Source organism: Eubalaena glacialis, chromosome 12 (genome assembly GCF_028564815.1).
Source record: "Eubalaena glacialis isolate mEubGla1 chromosome 12, mEubGla1.1.hap2.+ XY, whole genome shotgun sequence".
NCBI lineage: Eukaryota > Metazoa > Chordata > Mammalia > Artiodactyla > Balaenidae > Eubalaena > Eubalaena glacialis.
In genome coordinates, this window is record NC_083727.1 from 8,816,161 (window position 1) to 8,841,325 (window position 25,165).

The 25,165-nt window shown below is 44.4% G+C and overlaps 1 protein-coding gene across 1 annotated transcript in view; it reads left to right on the forward strand.

The window, feature by feature from the left end:
* The first annotated feature begins 249 nt into the window (after positions 1-249).
* The window catches only part of EZR (ezrin), a 49,384-nt gene continuing 24,468 nt past the window's right edge, over positions 250-25,165 (forward strand). Inside the window, 5 exon segments of the mRNA XM_061207432.1 lie at positions 250-613; positions 615-651; positions 653-860; positions 863-927; positions 1,903-1,989. Coding sequence (XP_061063415.1) covers positions 258-613; positions 615-651; positions 653-860; positions 863-927; positions 1,903-1,989 — 753 coding nt within the window. The 5' untranslated portion in view covers positions 250-257.

Here is a 25,165-nt window from a genome sequence, read left to right on the forward strand (position 1 = left end):
CTGGGAAGCATGCTTTGAGAACCACTGCTCTAGAGCTAGCTCTCTTAATCACTGCGCAACAAATCCCACTGGCCACCAAAGTCCCTGTGTGTGTGTGTGTGTGTGTAATTCCTCTTGAGAAGCATTTGCAAAAAATATATATATATTTAAAATAATTCCTAGAACTTCTCCCTATGGAGATTTCTTTTCCAATAAGCTTTGTGCTAGTAAATTCAAAAGAGCACACAAGTGTGTCCTTTAACCAAGAGCGTTCGGCGATGGAGCGCCTTCTAATGCTTGTGTCCTCCGCCGAATCCGAGCGCGGAGGCGACCACGTGCGCGGAGACACAGCGGCCAGGTCCCAGGTTCTCAGAAGCCCGTCTCGGTCCCAGGGCAAGGACAACAAAATGACCTGACCACGGGACAGCCCGACCCCAAACGGCCCAGCACCTCCTTGGTGGCCGCCGGCCGGCTCCTCCAGGCTTATTTACATTTTCTTGCTCTTCCTCTGTCCACTACGGAACAATCTCACACTTTACATCTACCCTCGGGAGCTGAGTCGAACTCGGCGAAGTTCTTCTCCAAGGGCAAGGGGAAGGGCAGCGAAGCGGGAGAGGTCTTTACGAGCGCAGGGTGGGGGGGCAGGAGCGGGGGGGGGAGGCGGAGGGCGCCCCCTCCCCGGGTCTCCGCGGCCCTCTGGGGCGCCGGGCGGGCGGGGCGGGGGGAGGCGGGGAGCGCCCCCAGGCACGGGGCCCGGCCGCAGCCATCTTGCCCGCGAGCCGCACCTCGCAGGTCGGGCGGGCGGGCAAGCGAGCGAGCGGGCGGGGCGGTTAGGGGCACCGCCCCGCGGCCCCGCCCCGCCCGGGACTCTCGGGAGCGCGGGCCGCGGGCGCACTGCACCGACGCACAAACAGCGGGGAGCGTAGCCGTCTTCTGCAGGAGCCGCGGGTGAGCCAGCCGCGCGGTCCGGGGTCGGCGGGCTGAGGGGCCGGGACGGGGGGTTCGCGCCGCGCGCTCCGCGGAGGGGACAGTGGCCGGAACTCGACGACAGGTGCGGCGGGGCGGCCGGCGCGCGAGCCCAGGACCGGTGGTCCCGACGGGAGCCGGGCTCGCTCCGCCGCCGGCTCCCGGGGTCTCGGGCCGGCGGAGTCCCGAGCACGCGGTTCTCCCTGAGGCCCAAACACACGGCAGGTGAAGCTGAACCTGGCCGCGTGGCCGCTCCGGCTGCTCCGCCACCTTCCTCTTTCTGCTCTGCCCCCTCGGGTCCCTCTCCCAAATGCCAGCGAAGCCCGGGCTGCGTGGGTGCGCCCCCTCCCTCCTCGCCCAGCCGGGCGGCCCTCGCCGCTCCCGGGCGGGGACAATTTTCAAAAAGTGTTTCTCAAAGGTTTGACGGTTGCGGTTTCAGCCCTGGGGCAAACGGTTGCTTCACAAAGTGAAACTTGCAGTCTTCTGGGCTCCAGGCTGGCTTCCCGGAAGCCCCGAGGAGTACCTCGGGGGACCGGCGCCCCGGCGCCCCCCGGCCCGGTCCCCTCCCGGTAGCCCAGGCCCAGCGGCCCCGTGCCTCCTCGCCGCCGGCTTCCCCGCCAGTCCCCGCCTGCCTGCGCGCCCTGAGCCGAGGTCCCCTCCCCGCCGCCCAGGCTCCGCGCTCCCCGCCCCGCCCACCCGGCCCCCTCCCCGCCGGGTGCCCGCCCCTCGCCCCGCGGTCCCCCGCAGCCCCTCCGCGCAGGGCCCGCCCGCCCGCCCGCCCGCCCGGCCCGCCCGCCTGCCCGGCCCGCCGTAATTGCAGGTTGGGCGGTGACTCATCCCGGCGCCCGCCCGGCCGGTTCTTAAGCAGCAGCGCGGGGTGGGCGCCGAGTCTCGGGGCGGCGGCGGGAGCAGGAGGAAGGCTGCTGGGCGCTCTAAAGGGGTTTCCTCTGCCTCTAGGTCGGGAAAACCGTTTCAGCTGCTGCTGGAGAGTGTGTTTCTAGGAGACTGAGAAAGACCCATCAGGAACCGAAAATGCCGAAACCAGTAAGTAACCCAGTTTCTGGGCGGAGTCGGATGCTTCGGGCATTATTTTCAAGTGGAGTTACCTGGGCGAGGTGTTGGGGCCGTTTTTTTTGTAGAATAGAGCTCTTTTGTAAACGGACGAGAGGGCAGGAGTAGGGAATTGTCTCCTCTTTGTTATTAGTTGGTCCTTTGTGGAACTCCTGGAGAAAACAAGATTATGGTGCTTTTCTCTCTACAGTCGTGTTTGCGAGCCACCCGCCCCGCCCCCAGTGGTTTGGGTCTTTTATAAAAATTAGAATCTCCTTTTACGTGGTTTCGGTCTGTTTAAAACCTGTATTCTAATGCAACTTGGAAGTTTCTTAAAAAGAAAAGTCGTCTAAATCAAAGGGCGAGTCAGGTGGCTTCCGACGGAGCACGCCAACTCCCTTCGAGGGTCTGGAGCCAGCTGCACCCCAGCTCTTCCTTTGGCGCTTTAAAGGGCATCCGGCAGAGAAGACGCTGTCCTTCTGGGGGCAGCTTCGTTCCAGTGCATTTTACGACAGGCCTGTGAAGCTGTGCTCTGTTAACCCGGGAATGTGCTGGTGGCAGCAGGATTCCTATCTGAAAGAGGTTTAGTAATGAATTTGAATTGCAGATGAAGGAAATAGCCCTGGAGTTTGATTCGGAGGCTCCTGGGCTCTAGTCCTGCACTGCCGGTGCACATCGTAAACGTCAGCTGACTGGAGCGCTGCTGTGCCCCCCACCTCTGTCCCCCTGCATCTGATTATGTTGCCATCTCGGGTAGATTGTGGCCAGGCTGGGCTTTTATAAGGCTTTCATTTAAGTTGTGGGAACGAGGCAGGTTCTTTGTGACCAGCATTTCTTAGAAAGTTGTATCTGTTCTGCCAGCTTTAACACAGGTGAACTGGTGGCTAGATATTGGGGAGAAGATTTTGGAGTTTTGAATCACGGTGGAGAGAATATCTGGATTCATGAAAAATTGCAATAAAAGATACATGTGGAATTTATTTCTTGTTTTTCAAACGAGTTGGTTCTGTAGTCAGTGCTTATGTGTTTTTTCTACCGTTAAATTTTAGATTCTCTAAAAGGAGTTCTTTATTAATAAAGTTTTACTTTACTGTTAGGTTAAATAAATTACTATGTTAATATGCTAAAAGATTCAGAAGCCAATTGAGCTTTTGCCTAGGTTACATCATCAAGATGATTCATTCGTGATGCAGAAAATTTTTTTCCTACACAGAATTCTTTTCATTTACAATTTGCAGTTGGCATGTGACGTTCAGGGTTTACAATCCCTGTGATATAAAACAGACCTAAGCACAGCGTCTTACTCAGGGCACAGTCCTGTGCTGTGTTACACAGAGCGGTGATCAGGAGAGATTACCTTTCCTGGTGTAGTTTTCTTTATTTCATTAAAAGAAAAGATGCAGAGTTCAGCTTTTAAAATATCACTTAGAAAAAAGTCAGTAAACCTGTTTCCTGTCACTATTTTTCTTTCTCATAAGGATTTGTAATTTCTTTTATTCTTTTTGTCCTTTTTTTTTTTTTTTGGTAGTAAAATTTACATTAACATACAGTTTACCATCTTAATTATTTTTAAGTTACGGTTCAGTGGCATTAAGTACATTCACATTGTTGTGCACCCATCGCCACCATCCATCTCCAGAACTTCTTCATCTTTCCAAACAAACTCTGTACACATTAAACACTAACTTCCCATTTCCCCCTCCCTCCAGCCCCTGGCAGCCACCCCTCTACTTTCTGTCTCTGTGAGTTTGACTCCTCTAGGTGCCTCATATAAGTGAGACTACACAGTATTTGTCTTCTTGTGGCTGGCTCATTTCACTTAGCATGATGTCCTCAAGATTCATCCATGTTGTGCTGTGTGTCAGAATGCTCTTCCTTTTTAAGGCTCTCTTTTTATTTCTTAGGGCAGGTGTGTTCTCATTTCATTTGGCTTTGAAGTTCCTTTATGATGGATCGGAAAGTTGGAAAATGTTCTTCCGACAAAGTGAAGATAGTTGTTGAACTGTTAAGGAAGGATAGTAGCCATCCTTAACTTGTAACGTCTTTGTATGTTAGGGTCCCAATAACCAGAGTAAGATTTTGAAAGACTGTATTTTGTATATTTACAGTTATTTCCAGGTGGTATTGTGAGGTCCCCTTTTATGTGAGCCACAGCTGTTTTCCATTGGAAATTTCTACCTGCCTCCTTTTTGGTGGGGGAGGGTCTTGGAGATTTTGCCTTGTAAAATGAATACACTTAAGTCTTTCTCCATGTGAATTCTATGAGGACCACTCCAGAGATCACTAAGAGCTTACTGGCTGATAGGCACTTCTAAGGATGTTATAGAGTATCCAGTTTTTGTTACTGTTGTTTTTTGCTCCCTCCTAGATGTTAAAGCTGAAGCATCCAATAACAAGCTCTATAGATGTGTCCTTTGAACAAATGGTTATTGATTCCTATTATTCAAGCCCAGATTAAGAATTTTGTTAGGTGGCTTCCCATGATGATTTTTAACAACAGGATTGAAGGCAAACCATAAAGATGGCTACGTCTGCATAGTCACGGTTTGAGTCTCCTCCAGACCTCTTGAATTCGTCAGGCAAAGTATTGTTGATTGGTATGTCTGAACAGAGTCAGTGGATGACTCTATTTGTAAAACAAGTATATAAATGAAGTAATATTTACTTGCTGTGTTTTCTCTTAATACTGCTTCTGCGATCACCACTTGTTAAAGACATTGCACATCCACACATTCAGTGAGCATCTGTTGCCCCGGCGCCAGGCACAGGGTATCGCACAGACGGTTGCAACGGATCTTGTCTTTGGGGAGCTTGCAGTCTGGGACCCAAGCCCAGACACAGGCAAACACTGGAATGGGAGCTGGAAAACCCGCTGGGAGCCATCCAGGAAGGAAAGAGGCTTAGGTAAAGTGTGACACAGCTGAGAGGAAAGCCACCGGTGCAGAGATGGGCAGGCAGACTGAGAAGTCTTGCTCGATCCCCCGGGGCGGGTCCCCCCGGCGCTCCAGGGCTGTGGTCCATTGCTTTTCCCAGCTGCTCTGGGCTCTACTCTTGTGTGACGGGTAGACTTTCAAGGAGGATGGTTTGAGGTCCAGAAGGCACCACGCTTTCTGCCCAGCTGGCCGGTTTGGCCTGGTGCGTCCCTGTCATCTGGGGAGGGGCATGGGCTTTGTGCCCAGGGCTCTGGCTCAGGAAGCAGCCATCGTGCCCACGGTTCAGCTGAGGGTGCCCAGCGGGCTCCTTCCCCCTTCCTTCTTCCTTTCCCCCATACTCGCTTTCTTCATTGTGACAGAGAGGAGGCATGGGGCGTCAGGAAAGAAAACCACTGCAGTCAAGCTTAGGGATGAAAAGGGTGTTGTGCTCAAGGCCAAGCTCTCTTAAAGCTGTTTTCTGAGAAGTTTATCCTGAACTGCCTTTAACTGGCACCCGTGGATGCCTTAGCTGTTCATTCCTAGAGTGTCGATATGGAAATTTCTAATGTAAAAGTAAATTTTCTCCCTTCAGTAGGAAAACTCTGAAAGTGTGTTCAAAATTCTGCCCTATGCCAAAATCTTAAGATAATTTCTGAGATGACCTTGTCTCTTGAGAATACGTATTCTCTTTCACTAAATATTTTAACACGGTCAGAATTCACTGAATATCCTAATGCTTCCCCCCGCCCCATTGAGGAGCACATATGGGATCTGTTTTCCCCGTGCCCCTCCTTCACCGCACGCAGATGGTGAGTTAGGCAGCTAAGGTTTTCCCATGTGGCGGTAAGGAGCGCTGGCTGGGGTTAGTCATTTGTCGTCACACTGGAAGGCACAGCGAGTGTGTCTGTACGTTCACGCGTTCATTCAGCAGACGTTTACTGCATTACTATGCTGGGTGTTGAGGCTGCCGAGGTGAGCAGACACAGAAACAGTCCCTGTCGTCATGGATTTACAGCCTGGTGAGAGGGACAGACTGTAGTCGTAGAATAACTTGAATATGCGATGGCGTGTGCGTAGGGGGAGTGCTCATCGGGGGTCAGGAACGCACCCCGACGCACGTAGTGACTGCTGAGCGATGTGAAGAGTGAAGAGGCGTCCTCCAGGTGAAGGGGGGAGACAGGGGACATACCTTGCAGCAAGACGGGAAATGGCTACATGGGGGCTTAACTCGGGGAAGCGCTGAAGGGTTTTGACTGGAAGGAGGTGACCTGATCAGTTCAGCCTTTTGGAAGGTCACTGCAGCTGCCGTACCCGCATCAGCAGGAGGTGCTGGGCTGTGGGAGGTGGTGGCAGCCTGGACCAGGGCGGGGCTGCGGGTGGAGAGAAGCACATGTGTCTGGGAGGTGAACTTGATAGGACTCGGTGATAGATTGGACGTGCAGGGGCAGAGCGCGAGGCTGCCTTCTGGTGCCTGGCTTGCATAAGTGTTTGGATGGTGGTGCCATTCACGAGATAAGGAACCTGGAAAAGGATGGGGTGTGGGAGGGGAGGTTGAGGGTTTGGTTTGTACATGTTGTTAATAAATTTGTGACTGTGATTGATGAAAGAACTCCTCACCTTCTTTCATTATTGTAACCGCTGCCGCCTGCCAGAATATATACAAATACCAGACTTATTAAACGATAGTATTTTTAAATCCACATAGACTAAAAGTGATCCAGCAGGTTTCTTATGTTCCTCCTGAGTGTATGTACACACTATAGACACACATAGTTCAAAGTTAGCATTACTTTACTACAGGGTTCCCACATTCGGGTTACGCGATTATCTGGAGACGTGAAGCTTCCTGGTCCCTCACAGGACTGCTGAATCCCCATCTCTAGGGCTGCGAGGACTGGATGTCTGTGCTTTAGGTCCCCAGACGGTTCTGATGCACCCCAGAGTTTGGGCACTGATGATTTCATAGGAAAAGGACAGTTTTTATATATTTCTCTCTCTCGATGGGGTTGATGCTGGTGGTCGTGCGTGGGCAGCGAAGCCCAGTGCGGTTCCGGAGCCTCCCTTCAGGCGAAGGCTCTCACGCTGTCACGAAGGCGGGTACGCGGTCCTAGCTCCTAGCGCCACGGGTGCCCTCATTGGTATTTGGAACGCGGCCGAGGCGGGAAAAAGGAGATGGGGCTCAGGCTCCAGAAAGACAGGACCAGCTACGATGCACGAGACAATCTCTCTGATTTGAACTTCTGTCTGCAGGGTGTCCAGTTGCAGAGCTTAATTTGGCAGTGACCAGCGAGCTTTCAAATTTTGGCTCTCTTTGTTTTTAAAGGGGAAAAAGAGGCCAACATTTCCTATTAAATGGCAGGGAACAAAGAGATCCCATTCCTTTGTCTTCTTTTCTTTCTTCTCTTATCCTTCCATGCCGGCCTCTCCTTTTAGTTACCATCCTAAATAATATTGTGATTTCTAACAACATTTTGAATAATTTTATTCGTACTTGCAGTTTGGGAAAGGAAAGCAACATCACTATTAGTGAATTATCGTAATTCTTTAATTTTTTTTTAACTTAAACTTTTGTGAATCTGACAATTTGGAGATTCTTTGGATGATTCAATATGCCTCTTTCTTACAGTATTTAGACATTTCAACTCTAATCTGAAGTAGTAGAATTCAGTCTTTTTTCAAAATCAGTGAATGCATTTTTTAAAAATTTTTTTAATTTATTTATTTATTTTTGGCTGTGTTGGGTCTTCGTTTCTGTGCGAGGGCTTTCTCTAGTTGCAGCAAGCGGGGGCCACTCTTCATCGCGGTATGCGGGCCTTTCACTGTCGCGGCCTCTCTTGTTGCGGGGCACAGGCTCCAGACGCGCAGGCTCAGTATTTGTGGCTCACGGGCTTAGTTGCTCCGCGGCATGTGGGATCTTCCCAGACCAGGACTCGAACCCGTGTCCCCTGCATTGGCAGGCAGATTCTCAACCACTGCGCCACCAGGGAAGCCCAGTGAATGCATTTTGAATTATCCTCTATATTTTATTTAATTTCAGTAGTAACTACACTTGGGATTCTTCAACTACTCCAATTAGTTTTTAATTTAAACACTACACAACACTGTAAAGCAATTATACTCCAATAAAGATGTTAAAAATATATATATATTTATATAATTTAAACACTGACTGGGTGTCTGCCACTATTAATTAAATATGGAATACTTACTGAAGAGACCAGAAGGTTGCATTATTTTCCTTCTAACACGCTTAGTATCTATGGCTTTTGATGTAAAGAATAAAGATCTTATTCCAGCCTTCTGTAAATAGTTTTTATTTTTTAAGAAAGAAAGAAAAATAAACGTTGTGCTGTGATGTGAGTTAGAGACTTCTGACTATAAAGTGAAATACTTAATATATAATTAATATACATAATTTTTCCAAGTAAAAATGCAAAGAGCTCTAAAAAGAATAGTTTCATAATTAATTTACTATTTACCTGTACTTTGGCAAGGCATTTAGTTTCTGTGAACCTCAATTTTGTCATTTGTAGAATGGAAGTAAAAAAAAAAGTTTTTAAGTGAAAAGAATGTGAGATAAACTGAGACAAAGCTTATACCTATGAAATCCAAACAATTTATCTTCAGATGCTGTAAGCTTTATTTATTTCCTGTGTGCTCTTTTCCCTTGAAACATATTTTACAAACTTTTCAGTGCAACCTATAGCTAAAGCTAAGGGCTTTAGTTCCTGAGTTGCTATAAACCAGGTAAAGTTTGTCAATAGATCTTCCAAGGGGAACAGCAACGTGAAACATTTGAGTTATTTAGTAAAAGGGAACACTTTATCTCCTTCTCATCCTCTATGTCTTCTGTGTCTTCTAGTTGTCAGTATTCCCTTGTAGGTCACATGGGTTCCTTCCTCATTTATTGAAGCCCTATTATACGCAGTAGGTGCCAGGTCTATAAAAATAAATAGGATAGGTTTTTGCCTTGAAGGGATTCTCAGTCTAATAGGGGAGTCAGATATGTAAACAAAGAATTGCAGTGCAATATAGTAAGTGTGGTAATAGAGATACAGAATATTGTGTACCCTAGAGAGCCAGGGAATGCCTCCCAGCTGGGTGAGATTCTTCAGGTGGGTGTTGAGGGGTGCATAGGAGTTACCCTTCTGCCTTTGGGCACTGGTGAATTCAGGCAGCAGCAGTGGTCAGTTCTGTTCTCCTTGGATTATGATTCACATTCCATTCTCCAAGCCCTTTTAAACACCTATAGATAAACAGTAATGCTGTTTCAAAGGAAATGGAAAAGTGCATTAACATAATAATTATCTTTTTAACCAAATATACTTGAGAAAACAAACCTTAAAAGCAAAATGAAAATTTTCTGACCTTGATCCGACTTTTATTGATAAAGGAAAGGATGAAACTGTAATAAACAGTGTGAGACTTTGCTTTCCATTCTGTTAAATTTCAAGTCACTTTCCACAACCTTATTTTCTTTTCTGTTTTTGCCTGAGAGATGATCAGTTTGAAACTGTCAATACCCAAAAAATTGTCGTATTAGATATTGTAAATAATTGTTTTTACTTCAGGATTGGGTAGGTGAAGGCCACATCTGGCCGTGGCCTGTTTTTGTGTGGGCTACCTAGCTAGGATTGGGTTTTTACAACTTAAAGGGATTTTTCAAAGCAACAAGAAAAAGAACATGCGGCAGGTGCCAAATATGGCCCCCAAAGCCTAAAATACTTCCTGTCTGGCCCATGACTGGAAAGATTTGCCTACCCCTGCTTTAGGATAAAAATAATTATTGTTAAGCCTTTGTTACAACCTTGTATATATTTAATGACTAAGCTAATAATATTTGGAAGCAGATCCACCCCATTGGTTCCAATTTTTAAAAATTGTTTGCTAAAGTACAAAGAACCTGTTTTGTTAGTCAGCGTCCAGTGCGTCACAGGCCTGAGCCTGGACGTGTACCGTGAGTGCTGTCACCCAGGAGCAGGCATGGCTGGGGCTGAGGTCATGTTTTAAACAAGGCTGCTGTTCCGCGGGTCTTGTTTCTATAGAGAAGGTGGTAGTGTCTTGTGTCACATTTGCTAAGCCATTGTATGATGACAGATTTCTGGCGTATGCTAAAAGAAAGCAATTTGTACCTGATATTTGAGTTGGAAAGAGAATGTTAGATGAATGAGTTGCGTTTTTATCACTGATCGTTTAAAGTTAACTGTTGTCTGTGTCTGAATGTTTGCGTGTAGATAGTTTTATAATTTGATCCCCAATTGAGACCATTTTCTCTAAAGCAGAGCCCCCTCACTGCCCACCCCTTACTGCTTTATTTACTTCCACTTATTTCTACCCATAACAGTGATAGATACTTGTTTCTTTGCTTTCTGTCTTTCCTGGCCACAAAGTGAGAAGCCAAGTGGTTTGGGGGGAAGAAAAGCATCATTATCTGCTTCTAGAACAGACTTAAAATGCTTGCTTTATTGGCAGATAAATAGAGGGAAGGAGGATGAGCGAGCAGGTAAACAGGCCTGCCTCTGAGTGGGTGACCTCGGGCGAGCATCCCAACCTCCCCGAGCCCTGCTTCCTCATCTGGGAAGCAGGATCCGAGGACCTGCCTGGCACAGAGGACAGAGTAAAGGTGGCCAACTCCACTTGTAACTACTGAATTCTAATCTGATTAAAAGCTTTCATACCTCATGATGGGCATTCTTTTTTTTTTTTTTTTTCTGACTTAGACTCGTAATGCAGTAGATTGGGCCTCCCCTTTCTCCTGCTCCCACAGTGAAGACCACCACATCCCTCCATAAAATTCATTTGTTCATTCAACAAGTAGAGTACCTACTGTGCGCCAGGTTTTTTAGGTCCTGGGGATACATTGGTGCACAAAAGGGGAGCAATACCTGCTTTCAAGATGCCCACACTGTAGTGGAGAAGACAAATACCTGCTGTCAGGGGGTGGTGGGAGCTGAGGTCAGTTCTCATCCCGGCTTTGCCAAGAGGTACAGGTAGTTTTGTTCTTTTCACTGACTCTTGTTGCGTGAAGAGTTAAAACCATTGGGCAGAGTGACTTAGGAATGGGCAGAGTGTGACATATTTTTGTTTGTTTTTTGGTAAATCACTGTTAACATTGCACCATGAGCCAAGGTGATATTTCTCCAAGGACCTGTTTTCACGTAGGTTTGGTGATAAGTACGTCGTCGTTTGCCATACCTGCTTGGATTCTTCCATCATTTCTCAAGCATGTGGTTTGGTGAAATTTATACTTTTTGAAAAATATTTTGCCTATTGCACCATTATAGCATCTGTAGGTTTTTTTATAAAATAAGTGTTAGAAGGATATCCAGTCTTATTCCTTACATTTTTAAAGAGAAAATTGAATCACAGATCACTTGGTAAAAGCTTAGGACAAATTTTAAATTGGAACCACCTCTTTATTTATGAAAATGTAATATGTATGTTAGCCTAGTATTCTTGTTGAGATGTTTCATTGCCTTGGTTACGTAATTATGGATGTTGTTTCTTGGGTGTTCAAGTATCTGCTTACATAATACATTGCTATTTGGGTGAGACACTTAAGTGGGACTTAGATGGGGAGATAAGGTGGGGAAAACTTGATGTTTATTAAGAAACTGGCCAAACAGGGCAGTTTGGAAATATAATAGGATGACAAAGCTCCAAAGGGCATTATATGATTTGAACAAATCAACTGTAAAAAGAGAGTTTTGAGGCAATGGGGAACAGTTGGATATTGACTAAACTTTAAATATTAAGGAATAGCTTTTAATTATGTTGGCTATGAGAGTGGCATGGTGGTTTTATATATGTGTATGCTTACATATATATGTGTGTATTCATATTTAAAGTCCATTAGGGCTACATACCAAAGTTTTTACAAGTGAAATGATACACAATGGTCTTAAAATGTGCCAGCAAAAAAAAAAAAAAATGTGTTTCAAGTGGTAGAAAGAGTAAGTGAGTCAAGAAGGCTAGAAGAGAAGTAGCCGTGTCGTACTGCGTCGTGGACGCAGAGCACACCTGCGGCTCATCGCACTGTTCTCTCTGCTTTTGCGAATGTTTCGAATTTTTCGAAATAAAAAGGTTGTTTTTTAAAAGCACCTTATAGGGGTGGAAGGGAAAGATGCTGTCACTTTTCAAATCACCAAATCCTTGAGTCACTAGAGAGAGAAAGCGGGAAGGGACGCTCCTTCCCCTGGGGTCTGGGTTCCCGGGGAGCCCGCCCTGCCTGCTGCTGGGTCCCAGGGAGCAGTTCTCCACGGATCCCCGGAGCAGAACCGCAGTTCTTAGACCTTTGCTGTTCTGATCAGATGAGGGACTGATTTAATCCCACCTGGGCCCTCTCGCCCTCCACACACCTTTTATTAAAGGAGAGCTCTAGTCAGAATTGCGGTCGACTTGGAAACACACAGAACTGTTTGTTCCCGGCTAGTTCCACTACGGCTCTGTATTCCCACGATTTTTTTTTTTGATGGGGGAGGGGGTGACCCAACTAGAAATAGGTCATCGTCTCAATAGCAGCATTCTCAAAGCTGAAAATTGGGAGCGAGCACGCTCAGGTGTGGATCATTACTTAGTGGAATTGTATGCAGTCTGTGCTGGGACTGGGGATGGGGTTAGGGTGTGAGGAGCTGAGACCGGCAGTAAGTGCAGCAGCCCAGGAGCCGCAGGGGCCAGGTGGGCGAGAGGATTACTCCCAGTCAAGGCATTAGGTACATAATTATAATCCCACTCCGGATGTAGCATACTTGATTGTGACAGAGTACAAATTGAAGAGGTCTTTTTTTTTTTTTTAAACTTCATATAATTTCAGAGAGTGGTTTAAAAGCATAAATTCAGTTGAAGTGGGCTTATTCGAGCAGATTTTGTTAGCTGGCTGATTTAGCTTGGACTTTTAAAAAATAAAACTATTGGGGTCTTACTCTCTATTTTTGATAGATAGCAAAAGTAAAGACTTCTTGGTCAAGTTCAAATACATCTTATCTAAGCTCCTTATAGGAGAAATGTTCTTTAATACTGCAAAATATTACGGCACATGTGATCTTAACTAGGGGCAAAGATTTATTTCAGAAATGGTGCAGGTTTAAGTATGGCTTATTTTATATGCCCTTCCCTAAAACAGCAGGTTAGCAAAGGAATTATGTTGTTTTGACACTTTCATTCTTTCATAGGCTTTCCTCCCACCAGATTAGAAAGCTCTTCACAGACTTCTAAATTTACAAAGAAAACAGTCCACTCCAGGTGGAATGAGGTTTAGTCTTTAGGCCTTTAATTTCCTATGTTTTACGAGCCTGGAATTAAAATCCATTGTACCATGTGATAGCCCTCTTGGCCCTGTCCCTTACTTCGAGTCTTTTTTGGGATCCTAAGTTTGTGGATATAATTAACCTCACTTTTCAGTGAACTAAATCGGTGCCGAAATATGTATGACACACCTAGTAAAACTGAAATGACATACTACAGAATCAAGACTGCACAAGCTTATTAGATAGAGTGACCTTGAACGATAATTTATTTTGCCTGCCTTGGGGCAGGGAGGAGGAGAGAGGGATAATGATTATTTGTGTTTCTGGAAAGGAACAGTTTCTTTTGCAGAATGTAACATTCTCTGATTATGTATTTACCCCTTCCTGTGGAAAGTGGTGTCCAAGTGTCCTAGTTTAAATTTACACACAGAGTGTATGTCATTCCCAGTGTAGAAGAAATCAGTTCCTACTTACAGACACTCCCAAAAAAAAAGATCTTAAAAATCGACAGCCAATAGGTATCAGGAATATTATTTTTACATGCCATTAGCAGGTAAGGAAATCCCCACCAGTGTTACCCTGCAGCACGGCTTTGGAACTTGGGTGAGAATGACAGTCCTTTCATTTGTCAGGTGCTTGGAAAGCAGTTTCTTACTGCCTTCAGTTTCCTCCTTCCAGAATTAGTGCCTTAGCCTGGTGAACAGTGGGGAGGGTTTAGCACAAGCTGTTTCCAAAACCCCGGTTTTACAGTAGAGGAGGGAACTGACCCTGTTTTTAGTGGGACTGTTCAGAAAGTCCCCTTCCAGCTCTAAGGTCATGATTTTTCTCTAGTTATATTGAACACAGGCAGGAGTGGTTTGTTCACTTTTTGTATTGTTAAGCAGGCTTGGCTGACAGGAAGTGGGTCTGGGGGCAGGAAGTGGCTTACTTTCAGAGGCAACAGGAGCTGTTTAGAAAGACTTGGGAGTTCATTTCATGTTCTCGAAATTATGTGATGGATATTAGTGGATTTGAGGCCTTCCTTCCGATCTGTATCTATCTGTATATATACTTCATATAATTTTCACCCCGGAATTTGGAAATACAAACTTTTCCATTCAAAAGTTTAAAGCCATTGACTTACATTGAAAGATACAACTTTAGGACTAACATTTAAGAGCTATACAAATATAAATATTTTTAGTAGGTAAGGAAATCGCATAAGCCTTTCTAGGCCGCAGTTTCTCAGCCTTTAAAAGAAGGTAGTCAGACTAGGATAACTTTTTACCTCTCACCAAGCAATACCCATTTAGAGTCACCCTACGAAATAGTTACCCCTCCTCCCTTTTTTAATTATTCTACCTAGAACATATACATGTATACAACATAGAAACAGGATATAAAATATAACAATGTAGATACCTGAAACAAAAGTTGTTGGGAAATTCCAAGGCCCAGCTTTCATGTTTCACTCTGCCCTGTTATTATCCACAGCATATTAAGGATTTAGCTTTTACACTGTAAGCTTAGCCTAATGGTGGTGGAGGAGAGCAGTTTGGAAAAGGAGATGAGGGGTATGTAGTGTTGGTTTTCATGGTTAACTTTAAGTTATCCTCAGTACTCCTTAAAGTGATATTGAATTCTCTGTAAAATGAGGTAAGCGCCTACCCTAGGACGTCGTGATTCTCAGAAGACGTGAGCTAAGAAACTGCTTACAGCTATGTGGTTTATAATAGAGTCAGGTTGGCTCGTTCGACATTGAACTCTGTGGTTATGACCTTACTTTTCATTAGTGATTAGCAGCTGGGCGGACACTAATCCATGGCGGCTTTTTTACACCTGCATGGAGAAGGAGTGGGAGGGGAGGGCAGGATTGTTGGAATCCCAAAGGTTGATGACCTCGCCCGAGGCACTCGAGTGTGGTAGGTTAATTCAGTTTCTTGATAGATATTACCTACGGGGAATTTGGAGTTATTCTCATTAACTGTGAGCACCAATCCACACGTAGCAGAGCTTGAATTTTCCTGCTGGGGGAGTGACCACTATCACAAGGGTTGGAGTACCTGGAGCTCTGAGATGGACAACCGGGAGACTGGGAGCAGCCAGCACAGGCCTCACGCGCTCCTCCTCAGTGGCTTTCCGAACTCCGCAGTCCCGGGAATAGCACCAGTCCGTGACTCCTAGGAAGTGAGGAGTAACAGGAACGACGGGCCAGCAGCCCTTGGACCTCCTTAGGAGCTGTCTCGAGTGGACTCTTGTCAGCCCTAACATTCGATGGTTTTATTATTCCTATTACTATTATTGCCTATTACCAGGCAATAAAAGGCTGGTATATTTATTATCCTGGTATCGTACAATTATATGAATACTTGATGAGAATATGAGTTTGTGTCTGTCCTGCCCATCTGTCTTGGTTGGCTGTGCTACAGACAAAATGATGGTGCACGGAATTCTTACTGCATCGCCTGGCAGTTTGTGTTCTGATTAATTCCGTAGACTTTTTGCAAGATTTGTGGAGCTAGATGGCCAGTTTTCTTTGGCATTTGAAAATTTTTCCTAAGTTTAACAAGCCAGTTTCTTCACCTTCACTCAGTTTCTTCTTTAACCTCAAAAAAGAAGACAATAGATAATGATGTGATTGTGTTTAATTTAAACTTAAGATACAGAAGAGCTTGAAAGAAAGGACTAATTTTAAAAAGTTATTATCCATTGGTGGTCAGGTTTGCCATAGCGTTATTTTATTAATAAGATACACTGTTATTCACACCTTCTCTAAAGGTCAGTAAACCTCAAGAAGTCTGGTGTTAAGCGCTCGAGCTTACACATGTACCCCTGAAATTTCTAACTTTGAGTCCAGCTTGCCTTCAGGCACATGGTGACGTGTGGCTACGCTGTTGGTGGCAGCATTTTAGAGAGAGACCGATGCCTCCCTTTTGACTGACAGCAGAGTTGATGTCTTTGCCAGTACAGTCAGTATCAGGTTACTATGGACTTGACTCCATTTAATGAAAAATTGTGTTTTAAGAACCACATTTCTGTTTTACTTGTCTTCTCTCTGTATAGTGTTTTAATATTTTGACATATCGGTTTTTTGTTGTTTTTTTTTTAATTTTATTTTTAGCTGTGTTGGGTCTTCGTTTCTGTGCGAGGGCTTTCTCTAGTTGCAGCAAGCGGGGGCCACTCTTCATCGCGGTGTGCAGGCCTCTCACTATCGTGGCCTCTCTTGTTGGGAGCACAGGCTCCAGACGCGCAGGCTCAGTAGTTGTGGCTCACGGGCCTAGTTGCTCCGCGGCATGTGGGATCTTCCCAGACTAGGGCTCGAACCCGTGTCCCCTGCATTGGCAGGCAGATTCTCAACCACTGTGCCACCAGGGAAGCCCCGACATATTGGTTTTTATTTTGACCTCTCCATGCTTAAAAGAATGGTGTACCACAGGGTGTTTTCTCAGCTGCCTTTCTTGAATAGAAGGGACACTTTAAAGTGGACACACTAAAGTGTCCACTTTAGAAGTTGGACACTTCTAAAGAACTGTATGCTTATTAGAAACTATAACGATGTAAACTATGGTCATTGGATTTTTAATGGCAACTACTTTTATAGAATTTTGTTGTTTATATAAACAGTGTTACTGGGAGCAGTGTTGCACATTTAACTAAGACAAACATTCATTTTATTTAATGGATAGAAACAAACTTATCTCTACTAGCCATTACCGTGACAGCCTGTAAAGGGTTAGTGATATGGACAGAGAAGAGCTAAAAAACAAAAAATCCACTTGCCTTTGGGGCTTTCCGACTTGCCTTCTAAATTGGCTAAATTCACAGGTCTGCATTTCTACACTAAGCTGATTAAGGTTTGCTGAGTTAATGGTAATGTTTTACAGAGGGTGGTAATTATTTGTAAATGACCACTGTGTGTCATAGCTTATGCTGTGATTTATTGAGTTGGAGTATTGTTCACGAGACTGATTTTTATCTTAAAGATAAGGAGCTCAGGATCCAAAGAGAGTACAAAAATAGGCATCCCTCTGTAGAGATACAGTTTCATTAAGAAAAACCTGTCTCTGTGAGTTTAGGTCTAGTACTGAAAGAAAGTCTAGTAAAGGTATTTTCACAGAATGGAGTATAAATAGCAGCGGTACATACATTAATCTTGCCAGAAGGAGTCGTGGCTGTTTGCTTGTTCAGGATCCTAGCCCAGCCTCGTTCCCTGAGAGCAGGGTCTGTGTGGGTGTGGCCTTGCTTATGAGCTGGGAGGAGCTGAAGATGGATGGGCCCATCCCAACCTCCTGAGTCAGAATCTCTGGGCCTGGGGCCCAGGAAACTGTTTCAACAAGCTCTCCAGGTAATTCTTTGGTGTGCTCAAGTTTGAGGAGCGCTGAGGGCCTGGGGAGAGTAGCGTATGAGATGTGGCTGGCCTGGCCGTGCTTCCTGTGCACTTGCTCACAGACACCAGCCTTCATGAAGCGTGTCTGGTATTGCCGCAGTGAGCAGGGCTCTGGCGGGGTTAATGTTAATCCAAGAAAGCAAAATACAAAGATAGTGTTCCGTTAAAAACATTTTTTTTTGGTACTTTAATTGGGTGCTGGGCGATGGCGAGCTCGGCACCAATTGGAGTTAAATGTGAAACAAGACTCAGTTTGCTGCTCAAAATTTACAAGAGCCTGGGCTCTCCCCTCTGCCCCGTGGGAGGGCTGCTCCCCGGAGCTGGCTCCTGGTTTGTAAGGGAAGGGGCTGACTGCAATTCCTGCGGCTGGAATTACTGCTGGCCTCAGGGGAGAGTGAGTGTGCCGGTGGAGACGGTGTCTCCTGCTGTGGTCACAGCAGTTTGTTTGGCTGCTGGCACCTTCTTCCTGAGAATGTAGCGTATTTTTACTCACAACTTAAATGAAACAGTGAACTTAAGTTGAATTTTAGTTTTAAAAAATTCATTTTCTTTCATCTTCGTTTGCCCCTAAAATTTTTTTCTTATCAATTTGAATACCAAATTGACCATAGTCTAGTTCAAATGACTTGTTTCCTAGCTGTTTCATATTTATAATCACTAAAGCAACACAGAAAATAATAAGATCCTCAACCCAAATGTCTATCAGCAATGAATGTACATATAGACAAAAGTGAGATATCCGGATAGTGGAATATTACTTGGCAGTAAAAAAGGAATGAAGTGCTGATACATGCTACAACCTGGATAAATCTTAAAAACCTGTTAAGTGACAGAAGCAAGTCACCAAAGACCACATAGTGTATGATTCTGTTTATACGAAATGTCCAAAATAGGGAAATCTATGGAGACACAAAGTAGATTCTTGGTTTCCAGGGCTGGGGGGAAGGAGTAATGGGAGTGACTGCCAGCGGGCATGGGGTTTCTTTTTGGGGTGATGAAATGTTCTAAAATTAGATAGTGGGATTGGTTGCATAACTCTGTGAAGTTGCTAAAGACCACTCAGTTGCACATTTTAAATGGGTGAATTTTATGGGATGTAAGTTATATTTCAACAAAGCTGTTGTAAAGAGTCATGACTTAATGATGAAAATCAAAATACAATATCGTCTCAATAATTATTCAATTAAGTGAACCAAAATAGCATCTGAAGAAGCTTTTATAATTCATTTCAGTTGTGAGAACTTTTCCTCATCATACTCCCCTGCGTTTCTTCCCCCATTTGTGGGAGAAAGTTTACCATACTACTTCCCTGTCAGAGCCTTTCGAAGTATTTGAAAGGTCTTACCCAAATATTTGAAAGCTGTAGAAGTTGCTGAAGTGGCACCTTCAGAAGAGGGCTGGAATGTTGGAAAACAGCATTGCCATTTTAAATGATTATGAAAGGTCAAGCTCTCAGTGTAATCTTGGTGGTGCTTAGATAGTTCTACTCAGACTAATTTTTGAGTAAATGCAGGTGTGATAATACAGGGATTAATCTGTTATCACTGAATCCACTGCCTGCAATTCAAACATTCAAATGTTACTTTTTGAATTTCCCTTTCATGGTTTTCCTGATTCTGCATACATAGGAAAATCACTGCAAACTTTTATTTCCCCTGCAGTGTTCTGGCTACTAAAATTACCTAAACCTGGTTAGTCTAAGAAGATGTAAAATGGCTGCTTGTCTGTAAAGTTTGTGGAAGAACTTGTCTTGAACTTTTCCCTCCTGTCTTGGTCTTTAGTATGGTGTGAATTTATTCTGTAAAAAGTGTGATGGGGGGGAGGTTTTCTTACACGAAGTTTAAAGTAGTTCAGGAGGAAGTAGACATTTCTCAAAGGAAAAATTGAAGAACTAGATTTATTTACCAAAATGAGGAAAATAATGAGTGAGATAATTTGACAGCCAAAAATTCAGCAATCATACATGGGTTAGAAGTAAAATACAGTATTTTATTGTCAACTCAGTATCTTTTCTACATCTCTCAGACATTTAGAAGGCATTTTAGATACCATTTTGATAAAATTAAACCGAGAAGACTCAAAAATCATGTTCTTCCAAAGTGTATTCTGAAAAATACTGGTCCTTTGGGATATTCCATGGAAAAAAACCTGTAGGCAGAAGAATCTGGGAGACCTAGACTAAGGCACCGTCCTGGAATTTCACAATTTGCATTAATACAGCCAAGACTCTCAAAGCCTTTCAGTTAAAGAAAGAACGAAAAAAAAAAGAAATAGAGAACCTTAACCTGTGTGACCTGAAAATACTGCCTTCCCACCCCCCATGCTTTGTCCCTCTCTCTTTAAATTCAGATAATTTTGCAGAAACTACACAGCCACTGATTTGGATGGTGTCAGAAGCCACTCCTATAATTAAGCTATAGAATGTTAGAAGATCCCTTACAGATAAAGTCATTTCTATTTTATAAAGGAGCAGGGAGTGCCTCCTTCAGACTGGGGCTAGGCCAGGAGGCGATCCTGCCCACCACCTGCTGTCAGACCTGTGTTCGTGATTGCCCAGCAAAGCGGGGGACGGTGGATTTATTTGATTTTAATAGGGTGAATTGTTATTGAATTTATATTTTTAAAAAACAGATTGGAGTTTAACACCTTTAATTCCCTTTTTTATTGGAAAAAGAGCGGTCAGTTGCATTGGAGCAATAAAACCTGTACTATCGTGTGTCTGGTTAGAGAGTTACATCCCCGTCCTTGGAAATGTGAAAACAGGTGTGAGCTTTTCCTTTGTCCATGAAAACAGCCTCCCAGCCGGCTCGTGATAGTGTCACGCAGTTACTGACTTTCTCATGAACCTTCCCGTTCCCTCTGCACGTGCACAGCTCTAGCTCGGATTGCATCTCACCTTTGGGCCTTTGGACTTTAGACCGAGCATTTCAGAGCTGGAAAGGACTCAGGTCATCTAACCCAGACCCTCTCTTTGCAGATCAGGGGGCTGAGGCCCCAGGGAGGAATGCCTCCGCAGGTCACCGTGCCATGGGGCCTCGGGGCTCCCATGCTCTCGCCCACTGTTCCAGGGATCGGTGAATCTGGCTGGTCCTCAAAATCATTTGAGTGGCTTTTAAAAAATTCAGGTTTCTTGGGTTGAGGCCCAGAAACTCAGGTGTTTGAGAAGCTGCTCTGGGGATTCTAATGGTTAGTCCCGAAGGACTGGGGTGTGTGGCACCTATTTGAGGGCCACCTATTTAAGGCGTAAGCAGCAGGCCGCCCCCGCCCCGGGAGGCACTGACTGGTGTTTGTGGAGGGCGTGAGCCCCGAAGGCATGCACGGTGCCCACCAGCTGGAGTGGGCTGGGAACAGTAGGTGAAAGCTATCATGGTTCATCAGCATGTTGATGGTAATTTTGAGCTGAGCTAACCCATAATGAGAATAGCAAATAGAATTTTTAAAAGAGTAGATTATTAAGCAGAAGGAGATTAGGGACTATTAACAATTAGGTGTTCATCGTCTTCGTTAACTAAGGCAAAGGTAGGTAGGTTTATGTGTTGAATCCTGATATTAAACAAGATACGCATTATATAGTTAAGTGGTCTGGTGCAAATACCTGTGAAACACCAGTCATTATATTCATGAAAAAAAAAGTGCCTGGTGTTTTGCTTAAATTTAAGAAGTTTTACAGGCTAGTTTCATTAGTTCTTGTTTTAGAAATAAAACGAAATTCATTGCTATTTTTGTTTTTAGGCATTTGTCTCTTGCATATACTGATATTTTAGTAATAGATCAGGAACTTACCTCTCCTATTGAAATGAAAACTCCTACTAAGCTAGGCTACTATCAGAGGCAAAAAAGAAGAAAGATGTTTCTGCTAAATATGGTCAGTGTGAAAAACACACAAATACTCATTAAAAACCTCATTTTCCTCAAGGGGTTCAGACATCTTCAATACATTATCTTACTCTAAAATTCTGACCTAGTATATAGCTGTTTAAAAAAAAAAACCTCGTTATTTTAAATCTGTAGAGTGCTAATGAAACTCTCATACTGAAACTTATGAATTTCCGTTATAGATAGTGCAGTATGATTATGTCTGGTTCCTTTTAGGTTCTAACATTTTGGAACTCTAACTACAGCTTTGTGCCATAGCTTCAAAAGGAGTAGCATTTGGAGGAGAGACATGAATTACTAAATTGTCATCTCCACCAACCACATGGTTCTCTGTGTGTACATAAGGGGTTGGGGGTACATGGGCAGAATTAAACTTTCATCACCACTGGCCCCACCAAACAGAGCAGAATGTTAGAAAGGGTTTCAGTATTTTGACCAGCCTGGCATAAACATTGCCCTTTCGGTGGGTAGATTTTAAATGACTGACTGCATGCTGTACACACCTGTACCGCACATTACTATGTGATTTTGCTGCCTTCAGAGAATATTGCCTTTGAGAAAAGTGTGTGATCTAGGGGGAAATACCAAGACAATAAAAATTGCAAACCATGTGCTTTTCTCCAGTCTTTGCACGTGGTTTGGGTTTGTGTGGTGATACGTTTTACCCTGGACCTCCAGCTTTTCGTGGGACCATTCTCACATTTATCATGCATAACCGTATCATCCCACTTTATTTCTGTGGCACCACTGCAAACATGAGTGCTAGCTTTTTCCAAGTACACATTGAGTTCACTAAAAACAATTAATTACCAAGGAAACCTAACAGGATAATAAAAAGGAGAGTTGCGGTTTAGGTATGTTTCCTTAATATGCCAAAGCCTGATTTCTTTTAAAGCCCCTGGATAAGTGGACCAAAACATGAATATAAATGGTCCTGTCATCTGAGTAAATGTTTCGTCTTAAACTTTGATGAAAGTTTATGCTGTATTTCAGTACGTTATTACAGATCTATAAAGTTTAAAACAATCTAAATAGTCTTTCTAAACATGGACCTGCTTAACACGCTACTGATTCAGGCAGTGCTGTGCTGTGGTCCTCAATCAGGGTAGGAGCATCCCCTTTATCCAGAGGGCATTTTGGGGTTTGTGTGTGTGTTGGGGGGTACTTTTAGAGGACTGGGGATACCTGTGTGTAGTGGGTGGGCTCAGGGTTGCTAAACATCCTGCAGTCCTTGAGATAGTCTTGCAGAAGGAACACTCGTGCCGGCCCAGAATAGCATTTTACCCCTGACCCCATGAGAGACACGAGTAGGGTAACGACTAGTCAGGGGACACGACCCAATCCTGCAGGGCAGCTTGGCTGGAGATCATTAACATGCTGTTCATTCGAGGGTTTAGCTTTCATAAGTTCTCCCGTCTCAACCTTGGTCTCAAGATTGTAGACCATGCACTGTAAATGAAATACACATATATTGATTAAAATTACCTTGATTTTGTAATTTTAGGGGGTGTCTGAAAATGAAAATTTTGGTGCCTCCCCAGATCAGAACTGGGCGTTGCTCCTTCCGACGGGGCTGGTGGGCACAGCGGAGGGAAAGGCTGTCTGCCTCCCGACACTGGTCCCAGCCGTGCCTGTGACTGCAGCCCGAAGAGCTTAGCCTGATCGCTGGCTTGCCGGCTTTGTTTGCGGCCATACACCGGGCTGCAGGATTGCCTGGGTGTTGCAGCTCAGGGAAGGAAGTCCCTGGAAAGACCAGAGCAAGTGAAGCTGGGCGGGATGTCTCACTGGACCTGCTGATGGTCATTTTTTTTTTTTTTTTTTTGCTTATTTTTGGCCGCGTTGGGTCTTCGTTGCTGCACGCAGGCTTTTCTCTAGTTGCAGCGAGCGGGGGCTACTCTTCGTTGCGGTGCGTGGCCTCCTCATTGCGGTGGCTTCTCTTATTGCGGAGCACAGGCTTCAATAGTTGCGGCACGGGGGCTCAGTAGTTGTGGCTCTCAGACTCTAGAGCGCAGGCTCAGTAGTTGTGGCGCACGGGCTTAGTTGCTCCGCGGCATGTGGGATCTTCCCGGACCAGGGCTCGAACCCGTGTCGCCTGCATTGGCAGGCGGATTCTTAACCACTGCACCACCAGGGAAGCCCTGGTGGTCATTTTAAGTGCCTGTGATGGGAGGTGCAGTTTTTGCAGGTTGCGCAGACCTTCCCAATACACTTAATTTTTAAGAAAGTTCACTTTCTACATACTACTGGCTTGTTACATCTAATCTCAGTAAAAGTATTCATTTTGCGGGTTCTTTGCTTTTTCAAAGAGTTGTGTGAACTTTGAGTCAAATATGAACCAGCTCAGAACCTTAAAATAGTTTTTTTCTAAATTCGTGTTAATGAGTTTGCAAAATGGTTAAAAATAGTGTGACGATCACTTTTTTATGTTAATTATTAGCATTGGTTTCCGGAGGTGACATTTTTTTCTTGGTCCTTAAATTTAGAGGTGATCGAGATGTAGGAGTTAGAGTCTGAAATCTCCTACGCATGAACCTCTGGTCTCTTATATGCATCTTAACCAGGGTAGTGGCATTCGGTACACATTGTTTGGTGGTTCAGTTTCTGAATCAGTAGGTTACGGAGAAAGAAAAGCAGATCTGAGGCCCGGCATTTGTCAGCCCCGCATCCCTCCACTTCAGTTTCGAATGGGACATTCATTGTGGGCTTATGAGTGTAATTTAATTTGGAGCTGCGTTTGTTACAGAATATTTGACTTTGGGGCTGCTCTTCACATCTCATATGTGCCCTTGGAACCATAATTGAGAGAGAGAGACTTGCTTTGTAACAGCCATTTTGTGATTTCTTTAAATTATTGCTGGCAGGAAAAGGAAGGAAACTTAGGTTTTTATATTTTAATAAACTTGAAGAATATAAAATGTGCCTAGTCTTGCTTCTCAGTAAACTTCAGTTCTTTAATTTGTAGACTTGTGATTGGAGAGGAAACGTTTATTAAAATCTGGAGAATTATGCCTCACTTCTCTATATGTTATATCAGTCAGAGAACCTTTAAGACAGACTGTATGTATGTAAAAGTATCTCTTAATCATCACAGTCTTTAGTGTTAGGGGAAAAATGATTTGTAGAGACTAATTTTTGTTCAAGTTAGACACAGTCTAAGTGTCCAGCCAAGGCATGACACACATTCGGAACTCACCACTTTTTAGTTCTTATATCAGGAAGCTAAATAATACTTTTAGGGGACTTCCCTGGTGGTCCAGTGGTTAAGAATCTGCCTTCCAATGTAGGGGACACGGGTTCAATCCCTGGTTGGGGAACTAAGATCCCACATGCTGCGGGGCAACTAAGCCCACGCGCCACAACTACTGAGCACACGAGCCACAATTAGAGAGAGAAACCTGCACGCTGCAACAAAAGATCCTGCATGCTGCAAGGAAGATCCTGCGTGCCGCAACTAAGACCCGACGCAGCCAAAAATTAATTAAATAAATAAATATTTTTTAAAAATACTAAATACAGTCAATCTGTATCCTCGTTACATTTCCGTCTGTGTTAGGAAGAATTTAGAATATATGTCTGTCCAGCAATTTATATATTTCACGTGAAAAATGGTGAGAAGCAAGCATTTCTTAATGTTAAGCATTATAGTTGCTGTGTTATTTTCCTTTGGGACCATGATATAAGGTAGCTAGATTTGCATGTTTTTCATATGCTGGTAAATTCTGGGGTTTTTCAAGCGATAAATTTGAAAATGACCTTGAAATAAATTTCTT